This window comes from Muscardinus avellanarius, assembly GCF_963383645.1.
Source record: "Muscardinus avellanarius genome assembly, chromosome: 4".
Classification (NCBI taxonomy): Eukaryota; Metazoa; Chordata; class Mammalia; order Rodentia; family Gliridae; genus Muscardinus; species Muscardinus avellanarius.
The window spans coordinates 132,463,776-132,476,099 of record NC_137789.1 but is presented as its reverse complement, the minus strand read 5'-3'; the positions used below and the strand labels follow the sequence as shown (position 1 = coordinate 132,476,099).

Sequence of the window (12,324 nt, the reverse complement as noted above, 5' to 3'; positions counted from 1 at the left end):
ATAGCTCAGAGATAGAATGCCCCTGGGTTCAATCCCCAGCAACACACACACGTGGGTGGAATTTTTAAAAATACTTTAAAGCATATATGGGGGCTGAGCATGTTCTTCAGTGGCAGAGCGCTCGCCATGCACGTGTGAGCCCTTGGGCCCCATCCCCAGCGCTGAAAAAAAGGAAAGAAAGTAAGAAAGAAAAGAAGAAATCATAAAGAAAATCTGTGGTAAGAAAAAAACAGAGGATGTGAGAAGTATAACTAGCCACTTCTCTTTTCTACTGTGGATCCAAGTTCATCTTATTATAGCAAAAGTCACAGTAACACAAAAATAAGCTATTTTTTACTTATCAGCACAAATTAGGTATGTAATGTTTAGTCATGTTGCATGATTCATTAAACGCAAATAGATACCCCACCTTGGTATACAGAAGTATTTATTAGATAGATGCCTACTATGTTTTTCCACATCAGTGATTTCTTAGATTATAAACTTAACATAGTTACAAACATCTTTTTTTTTTTTGTCCCTAGGCACTTAGTGCTTTTTTATGTGGTTATAGTTGTGTGTGAGATGAAAGTTAAAATCCTCACCTCCACAAACACCAAATGAGTACTTGAGGTGCATGAAGAAAAGTTGATTGGCAGCTGGTGACAGGGCTCAGCTGGAGATTGTCACCCGCTTTCTCCCTGTCCAGGACCGAGGGCCACACAGCTGGCTTTTCACAAGTGGACAGAGCATGTTATTTGTGTCCCCGTTTTCTAGGGTTTGAGCACATCCTTAGGCTGTCCCAGCCACACCCATCATGGCAATGGACGCATCGCCTCCATAAGGCACAGACACAGAGCAGGGCAAGGACACTCTCCAAGGTGGAGCCCAGATTTCTCTGAATTGGAAACACCATCTTAATCTAAGTGCCACCCGAGGGCACCACCTGCATAGCCCTTTCTCATTCTTTTCATGGATTTTACGTGTGTGTGTGTGTGTGTGTGTGTGTGTGTGTGTGTACACACGACTGGAGGTTGAACCCAAGGGTGTTGTCTTTGAGCTACATCCCCAGCCCCATTTTATTTTTTATTTTGAAACAGGGTATCACCAAGTTTCTGAGGACCTAGTTAAGTTATTGAGGCTGGCTGTGAACCAGCAGTCCTCTCTCAGCCTTCCAAGTTACTGGAATTATAGGCACTTAATTGTAGAATTTCTATTTTCTAAATATTATATTATATTACATTATATTTTGTACTGAGGATTGAACCTAGAGACATTCAACCTCCTAGCTATACCCGCAGCCCGATTTTATTTTTTTATTTGGAAACAAGGGTTCTGAGCCTTGCACATTTCCAAGGCTAGCCTTGAATCCTCGGTCCTCCTGTCTCAGCCTCTCAAGTACTGGGGTTACCAGCATATGCCACCACACCTGGCTAAATACTATATTTTATTTATTTTTTAATTTTTTTATTGTTTGGTGGTACTGGGGGTGGAACCCAGAGGCTTTCTACCTCCGGGCTATACTCCCAGACCTTTTTTATATTTTATTTGGAAACAGGGTCTCACTAAGTTGCTGAGAGCCTCACTAAGCAGCTGAGGCTGGCTTTGAACCCGTGTGATCCTCCTGTCTCAGCCTCCCAAGCGCAGGGATTACAAGCGTGGATTATTAGCCACCACGCCCGGCTAAATACTATATTTTAAAAGTATCACATTCTGCTGGCGTGGTGGCGCACGCTTGTAATCCCAGCGCTTGGGAGGCTGAGACAGGAGGATCACATAGGTTCAAAGCCAGCCTCGGCTACTTAGTGAGGCTCCCAGCAACTTAGTGAGACCCTGTTTCCAAATAAAGTATAAAATTGGTCTGGGAGTATAGCCTGGAGGTAGAAAAGCCCTTGGGTCCCACCCCCATTACCCCCCCCCCAAAAAAAGTATCACATTCTTTGGTTCTTTAAAAATATGAATTTCCTCACTTCCCTCTTCAGGCACTCTGAAAAGCCTACATTTGCCTACTTGAATCTTTTCTATCACTCACAAGTATGTGTGTATGTGTGTATGTGTGTCTTTTCCAATTCCAGAGTAACCTTGAGATCCCAATGAAATTATGTGAAGAAATTCTTATTTTTAGAGAAATAAATGAAGTCAGGCAGTGGCACACACCTATAATCCCAGCTACACAGGAGGCTGAAGTGGGAGGCTGGTGAATTTAAGGCCAGCCTGGGTAACATGGTGAGGCCCCATCTCGGAAAAAAGTGAATGAAAGAAAGAAAGGAAGCAAGTACTTCTGCTTTTTAAAAATATAAACGACATGCTTATTTGTTTAACTTTGACCTCATTTTAAGTGCTTTTGTACTTTAAGCTTTATCATTTTTAAGAAATGTGTCTGAAATCTGCTTCCTGTTCCTTTTGATTTTTCTCTCCAGGTTGTGGGTCATGGAGCCTGGCTCAGTGGTTCGAGCCATCTTTGACTTCTGCCCCAGCGTGTCAGAAGAACTGCCGCTCTTTGTGGGAGATGTCATCGAGGTGTTGGCAGTGGTAGATGAATTTTGGCTTCTAGGAAAGAAGGAGGATGTTACAGGTAAGAGGCGCACAGTTTTTCCTGCTCATTGTGGCCATACCCTCCCTTCTTTCCATGTTTAAAACAAAGGTATCTCTGGGCACGGGCTCATGCCTGTATTTTCAGTACTCGGAAGGCTGAGGTAGGAGGGTCTCAGGTTCAAGACTGACTAACCTCAGCAAATTAACAAGACTCTCACCAACCTAGTGAAACCTTATTTCACAAACAAAAAATAGAAAATAGGTTCAGAGGTAAAATTCCTCTAGGTTCAATCTCTAGTACCACAAAACCAAAGTCTGAGGGAATAACTTCACAGTCCTTCTGTGTTTTCTTTGTGTGTTTATACTGTGGTCTCTACCTGTGAGGAAAGGGCTTTGTTACCACTCCGTCTTTCAGGATGCTAAGTGGTTAGACACTAGCTGCTTCCAGCCTACTTTTCTACCTATGTCCTTCTATTTCCATCCCAGCTCTTTATTTCTCTTCTCAAAATAAGCATTATTCCTAACCAGGCATGGTGGTGCACACTTGTAATCCCAGTACTTGAGAGGCTGAGACCGGAGGATCGCAGTTCGCAGCCAGCCTCAACAACTTAGTGAGGCCCTCTACAACTTCATGGGACCTTGTTTTAGCTCGGAGGTAGAATGCTCCTGGGCTCCATCCCCAGTACCAAAAAATAAATAAAAGGATTATTCCTTTCTTTAGAACCCTTATTATTAACCATTGCCTTTCACCACCAGCTTAGCCTCTGTCAATGAAACATAAGGTATTTGTTCTCCATCTTGTTTCTTTCAACTGTCATCTTTTACTATTTTCTGTCCTATCTCTCATCCTGCTCACTCCTTCCTAGATTTGCAGTGGGTCCAAATTGGTTAAAGCCACCGTCTGCCCTGGATGCTACTATCTCCCATACTCTATGCTTCTGGTTCATCCCCACCTCCGTCACACACACATGGATTTCATTCATGAACTAGCTTAGGGAAAGATGGAAAATTTCCCCACATAACATACACATCTATTAATCCAGTTCTTAACTTTCATGTTTTTATGTTAAGTCTGGGTCAGAGTACGTGATCCAGTCCCGAAGGACATGAACCTGGGGACATTAACCCACATCTGAGAGATCGGTTACTTCCCAGTAGAAGTGATATATTTGCAGAGAAAAAAACTGATGAGTGGGAGTTAGAAAGGCAGAGGAGCTGCTTGTTCAGAGGCTCTGAGTTGAGAGTGAACGCTGAGGGCCTAAGGGAGTTTAAGCGGGCACTAAGCATGAGTGTTTGAGAGCACCGGTGGGGCAGGAGAAAGGAGCAGAAGCTGATCATGGAGGACAGTGCATGCCAGGTAGGGAGTGAAGAAGGTGGGGAACGGGGAAAGTGCTCTAAGCACGGGGAGGTGTGTATCTTCCAGCTCACTGCTGCACACTGAAGGATGAGAGGTAGGGGCGGAACCGCAGGCCGGGGCTGGTGGAGATCACTGCAGGCCTCCCAGAGGGAGGTGCTGGCGTATTGGATCGAATTGGTGGGTCTGAAGCCACATGGACAAATTCAACAGACACTTACAGGGTAGAACCAACCACTCTTTCTTACTTTTTCCAATCAGCATGACCTGTCTTTCTATACCACCTATTTTTGGTTGTTTTGGGTAGGTTGTTATTGTTGGTTTTGATTTTTGTGGTACTGGGGATTTGATCCAGGCGCATTCTACCCCTGAGATACACCTCCAGCCCTTCTTAATTTTTTTTTTTAATTTTGAAACAGGGTCTTGCTCTATTTTTGCACATTGAACCTGTGATCCTCCTGTCTCAGCCTCCCAAGTACTGGAATTACAGGTGTGTGCCACTGAACCCAGCTAATAAAAGGATTTTATAAATAGGTTTGGTAAACTTGGAATGGATGATTCTCAGATATTTTTGGTCTCAAGATTCCTTTAGTAAGACCCTGTTTTCAAAAACAAAATAGGGCTAGGGATATAGCTCAGAGATAGAATGCCCTTGGGTTCAATCCCCAGTACCACATAAGAAGAAAAGATTCCTTTAAATACTTAAAAAAAACTATTAGGAATACCCCAAAACTTTCGTTTATAAGGGTAAAAGCTATATTTGAAATTAAACTGAAATGTTAAAACTATTTAATGCACTTATGAAAAATATCTGTTCTCAGCTGGGCATGGTGGTGCACACCTGTAATCCCAGTTCTTGGGGGTCTGAGACAGGAAGATTGTAGGTTCAAGGCCAGTCTCAGAACATAGTGAAACCCTACTTGAAAATAAAAATAAATCAGTATGGGATATAGCTTGGAGGTAGAATGCCCCTGGATTCAATCCACAGTATTACAAAACCAACAAACAAAAAATCTCTTTTTAAAAAATCATTTTGGTAGGAAGACTGTCTACAACCACTGGTTGAAACCCTACCCATCTTCCAACTGAAATGTTGTCTTTTTCATAAAATGTTCGTGTTCTCTCTGACCCTTCGCTGACCTTCCTTAGCAATTGTGTACCTATGTTGTGACACAGGACTTCAGGATTGAGTTATTATTTATGTCTGAACTAGATAGTCAGATCTTTGAAGGCCAAGACTGCCCGACTCATGTTTCCTTCTGCAGCGTGCCTCACTGGAGCGGCACCGTTAGATGCTTATTGAATTGCATTCTCTGTTTTCTGTATGCATCCGATTTTGTGCACTGGACTTTTTCTACAATAGATTCTTCAATTATTTGTATCCTGAGTTTTCAATTGAAGGTCTATAAATGGGCTCAGAAAAAAAGGTTTTTGTCCTTATACACAGATAAAATAAACATTTTCAATATTAAAAGAAAATCCAGTATTTAATACTGAGTTTGTTTCTTTCTTTTCTTTTCTTTTCTTTTTTTTTTTTTTTTTTTTGCGGGTCTGGGATGGAACCCAGAGGCCTTTGACCTCCGAGCTACATCCCCTGCCCTATTTTTTATTCTTTATTTTGAAACAGAGTCTCACTGAGTTGTGGAGGGTCTCACTAAGTAGTTGAGGCTGTCCATGAACTGAGATCCTCTGGTCTCAGCCTTCCAAATGCTGGGATTACAAGTGTGTGCCACCATGCCTGGCTTAAATACTGAGTTTCAATGTTCAACATGTTTGCTTTTATTTTCAGGACAGTTTCCCAGCAGTTTTGTGGAAATTGTGACCATTCCCAGTCTAAAAGAGGGAGAGAAGCTGTTTGTCTGCATCTGTGAATTTACATCCCAAGAACTCAATAGCCTTTCCCTCTATCGAGGTAAGCTGATCATTAAAGGGTGGACTATTTGAAGATGAAGTTGGTGAAGTTTGCCCATTCTGACAACTAGGTCTTTGAATTTTTGTAAGTGGCTAACATCTGGAAAGTCTTAGTGTAGGCAATAATAATGCCTCATATTTTTGTAGCATTTTAAAATTTCCACAGTATTCTCACAAATATATCCTCATCTTATCCTCAACACAGTGTTTCAAGATAGTGAAGTAAGTATCATTAACTGTATTTTGTAAATAATAGATTTCAAAATCTTTGGGTGCAGATAAAATATTTTGGCCTGAGGATGTGAACTCATATCGCCTTATTCTAAGTCTAGTATTACCTTTTCTTTCCCCCCATGCTGTAGCCACACTTGAGGCTCTCTTTGCATTTTTTTCCTATAAAACTGGTATGACTTTGCTGACAAATTACTATTTTTTAATGCAAATAGTAAAACAGTAATTTTGATGTGGTATTTAAGAGACAAATGCAAAACAGTCCCATTTTACCACTCTACCAGTAAATAATGTAAAAGTTCTCACCAGTTTAAAAGTAACTTCAAATGTAGTCTTAGTTTCAATGATATTCCAAGTATTTCCCACTTCTTGCACTCTCATAGACATGTGAACTTCTAAAGATGGACTATAAACCGTTTTAAAAGTATACTTGGTTAAGTCCACATATTTCTGTATAAACCATAGAATCCAGTAGTGTGCCACAGATTGAGACTTATGATCCAGCCAGTTTTGTGATGATTCAGTCATCAAGATGAAGAACTTTATAGGCGAGTTATTAATCTTACATTTTCTCTTTTGAGGTTGACACTGAAAGGATAAGCCTAATTTCTTAAGCCTTTTATGTATGTGTACACACACACACACACACACACACACACACACACACTTCTCTGACTCCTAGCTAATGAGAAAAATAGAATATTGGAGTGTGTGTGTGTGTGTGTGTGTGTGTGTGTGTGTGTGTGTGTGTGTGTGAGAGAGAGAGACAGACAGACCGACAGTTAGAGACTGACTTGGAATTGAACCCAGGGCCTTGTGCTAGGCAAGTACTCTATTACTGAGCTACATTCCTAATTCCCAGGCCTTTAAAAAAAAAATGAGACAGGGTGTCACTAAGTTGCCTAGACTCACCTTAAATTTGCGATCCTCCTGCCTCAGCCTACTGAGTATCTGGGATTATAGTCATGCACCACCAAGCCTGGCTGGAATATTGGGTTTGAAGTTACTTTTCAAAATCTATTTTGAGAGTTGCTTCCACTTTACTCTGTATTCTGCCTCTACTTCTTTTTGGCAGACTTCCTTGCTAATCAGTGTTGGGAAGAGGGACAGAAATCAAGAGATTATAGCAGGAACTTTGCCCTACTGCTAGCTCTCACAACAGAGGTCTGGAGTCCACAGCAGAGCCGCTCCAGGGAGAGTGGAGAAAGAACAGGAGCGTGCTGGCTTCTACGAGAGCGGCACCAAGGATGTAGATAACATAGACTTTCCCTTTCCTATGCCTGCTTCCTGGTGTAAATACTGGGTGGAAGAATGTACTATGTGGAAATTGGCAGTGTGTCTACAGTATTATGAGAAATGTGAAGCTATGGCTTCTGGAATCTGCTTTTTTTTGTTTCATGATTATACCTTGTATATTCAAGGCTTAGGTACTGAAAAGAGGTTTTCTGCTGAAGCCCGCTCTTGAAAGGCTGTTCTGCTGTTTTCAGAGCTGCATTTGAAGTCAGCAATCTTCCTCAGGAATCCTAGGGCCATGCAAGAGGTTCTCAGGAAAGCCCTAGCACTGACCTTTCAGCCATGAGTCACCTGGACCAAAGTCAGGCTGGATACTGGAGTCTATAGGTCTTATTTCAAATACATGTTACCCGGTTGAGCCTAATCAACGTAAAGATGTAAATGCATCCAAAGAATGCAAGGCAGGTGGTGTGTACATGTACACACACACACACACACGAGAAAGATGACTTAATTATCAGCAGTTTTAGCTTCTTCTCGGCCTGTCAATAAACACCTGACCCAGCTGGCTCCTCCTTTGCATGTCTTTCATGTCTTGTTTAGCTTCATATGTCTCCAATTTGAAAGTACCAGCTTCCAGGGATGGGAAAATTAGGTCCACCCATTCAGTTTGTCTTTTTCCAGGAAGCTTAACTTGAGACACTGGAATAGCTTTAATTCTCTTATTTTCTGTACAAGTCACATCAACAGGCATTAATTTTGCCATTTGGACATAAAATCTCTCTACAAAATGAAAGTATTATTGTTGTTGTTGTTGTTATTATTATTATTATTATTATTATTATTATTATTATTATTTTATTTTTTTGGTGGTACTGGGGTTCCTGGAAACCCTTCTACCTCCGGGCTACACTCCCAGACCCATTTTATATTTTTATTTGGAAACAGGATCTCTTAAGTCAGCGAGGCTGGCTTCGAACATGTGCAATCCTCCTGTCTCCGCCTCCCAAGCGCGGGGATTACAAGTATGTGCCACCACGCCCGGCTGAAAGTATTATTTTATACCGCAGAGTTTCAGAGTCTAGCCTGGGATTCCTGATTTTCAAATGTAGTGATTGAGGTGACTCTTCTACTTCTTTGACTGAAAGTTATTTTCCCATTAGATCAGTGTATCAACTCACAAGCAGTATGAATTTCTGTATCCCACCCTCTAGTACTATTTATCCTGACCCCTGTCCCAGGTAGCTCTCTGCATAGCAGTATGGCATCTCTTCTTTGTACCCAAAGCTTTGGTGATGAGGATGTCACCAGGAAACTTGGAAACCTTAAACATATATAGAATAATGTTTGAGATGTGCTGCATTTTACCAAGCTGCCTTTTTAGTTACTTGTTATTTACTTACATTTAAGAATTATCATCAGAGTTGGGCATAGTGGTACATACCTGTAAATCCAGTACTAGGAAGGTTGAGACAGGAGAATAGCAGGTTCCAGTCCAGCCTAGCAACTTAGGCCCTTAGCAACTTTAATGAGACCCTGTTTTCAAAAAAAAAAAAAAAAAAAAAATAGGGCTGGGAGTGTAGTGAAGAGATAGAACACCTCTAGGTTCAATCCCTAGTACCCCCAAACTATAGATAGAAGATAGAGATATAGATAAACTATATATATATATAATATACACATATATATTGCATATATACGTATATATACTAGGTAATATGTATCTTGCATTGGATTAATAAGTGAAAATTATGTGTGTATAATTTACGTATGTATGTGTGTATTAAGAGTATGTAAGTCGGGTGTGGTGGTGCACACCTGTAATCTCAGCACTTGGGAAACTGAGTCAGGAGGATCACAGGTTTGAGGCCAGTCTTAGCAACCTAGCGAGGCTCTCAGCAACTTAGCAAGACCTTGTTTCCAAATAAGGAATGAAATCGTAGCTAGAAGGTAGAGTGCCCCTGCATCCAATCCCCAGCACCACAAAAAAAGAAACAAGAGCGATAATATAGCTTAGAGGATAAGAATCCTCATAGCCCTAACTTTAAACCCAACTTCATAAAGCAGAACAGAATTACGTCATTTGCAGGAAAACAAGCGGACCTGGAGAACATTAAGTGAGACTAGCCAGTCACAGAAAGTGAAGGGCCGTGTGTTTCTCGCATACGTGGAGGCCTGGGAGTAATTGGGATGTGAGGAGAACTTTAGCTAACGGAGGAGAAATTCAGGTGCAGCTGTGGAGGGACCGAGGGAAGGTGGGGTGGGAGGGGGAGTTACGAAGGAGACATTTCCAGTGATGTTATAAGCGTATGTGAAATTAGCAGTGCCAATCTCAGGGGCATGTTTGGGGAAGGGGAGCGAGGGGACGGAGCCAGAGGGAGCCCAAGTACTGTGTGCCTGCATATCCCTGTCACTCTGAACCACGTTACGATGTGAGGCTGCTTTGCACCAATAAAAGTACATATAAAATAAATCACTAAATGGGAAAGTAGATTAATGGTATCCATTTTCAGTTAGTCTGAACCTGGGCTCCTGCAGCTTCTCGGTGTGCTTTGGGAGCCTCTGTCCTTGATCATCCTGTGGAGTTTCGAGGATCATTTTCTAGGGAGTGTCTACCTAGAATGGAATCTCCCGCGGTTCTTCCAGCAGGTGTCTCCCTTCCTCCTTTTCCCAAAGCTACTCAGTTGTTTTGGCTATTCCTTGTATTTTGAGTTCTATTTAAACTCAGAAACAAGATTTTTTTTTTAATTTATAAAATAAAAGAATTGATTCCTCACAGTTCTTAAGGCTGAAATGTCCAACATCTGACGAAGACTTTCCTGCCATGCAAGACAGGCTTTTAGAAGGAAAGTCAGCACAGGTGGCCATCGCCACTGACTGTCCTAAGTTATAGAGGGAAAGCAGAAAACCAGAGTGCACAAGAAGCCGGGCGCAGTGGCGCACACTTGTAACCCCAGCGTTTGGGAGGCTGAAGCAGGAGGATCGTGGTTCACAGACAGCCTCAGCTTCTACTTAGTGAGGTCCTTTGCAACTCAGTGAGACCCTGTTCAAAATGAAGAATAAAAAAATAGGGCTGGGGGTGTCGCTCGGAGTTTGAATGCCCCTGGGTTCCATCTCTAGTGCTGCAAAAAGAAAAAAATAGCATAAGAGAGTATGAAAAGGAAAATACATCGAAGGAGGAGAGAAAACGTGTGTGCGTTTGGGGAGCAGCAGAATACCACCGCGCATTGCCTCCTAGCACAACACTCAGCGTTGCCTATAGCCTCGTTTTCCTAGGCTTCCTCCTCCACCAAATAAAAGACTAATAAAAAGTAAGTTGATTAGGAGGCTGAGGCGGGAGGATGGTAAGGCTGAGGCCAGCCTGAGCAACTTATGAGTCTGCCTCAAAGTAAAATGTTAAAAGGCTGAGGGTGGCCAGGCACAGTGGCCCATGCCTGTAATCTCAGTACTTATGATGCTCAGACAGGAGGATTGTTGGTCTGAGGCCAGCCTCAGCAATTTAGCAAAATCCTCTGCAATTTATCAAGATACTGTTTCAAAATGCAAATAGGGCTGGCAGTGTAGCTCAAAGAAGGAGGGAAGGAAGGGAAGGAGGGAGGAAGGGGTGTGTAACTCAGTGGTAGAGTATCCCTGGATTCAATCCCCAGTACCTCAAAAAATTAGTACATTTATTTATAAATAAATTTATGAATGGAACTTATTTTTCTGTCAAAGTGCTTGTGTCATACATGTGCAATACCATGAGTATGAGATATCAGGATTAGTATTCTAATGGCTCAGAGGGAAACCTGAATAGAATATGTGGTCATTCTACATGTAGTTTACAATCCCCTGCGCATTCAGAGCTACCAGTAGAGTCAGTGAGGTGCCTAAGCCAATTCTGCAGAGCCAGGCTACACGTACCACGTTCTAAGACCTGCACTTGTTATCACTTTATTTCAAATCCATTTCTTTTTCTTTCCTCCCTCCCTCCCTCCCTCCCTCTCCCTCCCTCCCTCTCTCTCTCCCTCCCTCCCTCTCCCTCTCTCTCTCTTTGCAGCACTAGGGGTTGAGCCCAGGGGCATTCTACCTCCGAGCCACGCCCCCAGCCCTGTTTTTCACTCTTTATTTTGTAACAGGGTCTCACTAAGTTGCGGAGGGCCTAAGTAGCTGAGGCTGGCTGCAAACCTTCGATCCTCTTGTCTCAGTCTCCCAAGTACTGAGATTACAAGGGTGTCCCACCACGTCTGGCTTCTAATTCAATTCTTCTTCAAATAAAAAAAAAAAAACTAGGCCGGGCGTGGTGGCGCACGCTTGTAATCCCCGCGCTTGGGAGGCAGAGACAGGAGGATCGCGCAGATTCGAAGTCAGCCGCGCGCGCTGGCTTAGGAGACCCTGTTTCCAAATAAAAAAGTATAAAAAATAGGTCTGGGAGTGTAGCCCGGAGGTAGAAGGGCTTCCAGGAACCCCAGTACCACCAAAAAAAAAAAAAAACTAATAAAAAGAAATTGTAGTGTGACTGCATTAACTGCAGAGGAGCCAAAGTATCAGGCTGACCGTATGGGTCACCATACTTCCCATTTTTTTGTTCTCAAATCTGGTCTTCTGGCCACTCCATTCCAGAAGTTTCTCTAATTGTTTTTTTTTTTCTTTTTTTTTTTATGGTACTGGGGATTGAACCAAGGGCATTCTACCTCTAAGCGACACTCTCAGCTCTGTTTGTTTGTTTGTTTGTTTGTTTGTTTGTTTGTTTGTTTGGAAACAGAGTCTCACTAGGTTGCTGAGGCTATCCTCGAACTTGTGATCCTCCTCTCAGCCTCCCAAGTACTGGGATTATAGGTGTGTGCCACCACATCTAGCTCCTATTGGTGTTTCTGAAGTCTGAACAATGCCACGAGGTAGGGTTTATTCCCAAGGAATCACCTAGGATTTCAGGGAATCACTTACTTGACTGATGAAAATGAGAAACTCATGCAAAATACTCAGGAAAAGTCCACTAGGAAATAAGGGAGTTGAACCAAATATAAGTGCCTTCCAGGCTCTGAATTGTGATTTTTTAAAATTTACCTTTGTTAAGTATAAATTCCCATCAGAATTATAGT

General features: G+C 42.3%; 1 protein-coding gene across 4 annotated transcripts in view; it reads left to right on the top strand.

The window, feature by feature from the left end:
* Positions 1 to 2,409: 2,409 nt before the first annotated feature.
* DNMBP (dynamin binding protein) overlaps positions 2,410 to 12,324 on the top strand; it is a gene marked incomplete at both ends in the record, with an annotated part of 73,550 nt that continues 63,635 nt past the window's right edge. For all 4 annotated transcript variants that reach the window (XM_080695290.1, XM_080695289.1, XM_080695288.1 and 1 more), the window contains 2 exons: positions 2,410 to 2,554; positions 5,658 to 5,780. In XM_080695290.1, the coding sequence (XP_080551416.1) occupies positions 2,410 to 2,554; positions 5,658 to 5,780 (268 nt within the window). The remainder of the gene's footprint in view (positions 2,555 to 5,657; positions 5,781 to 12,324) is intronic.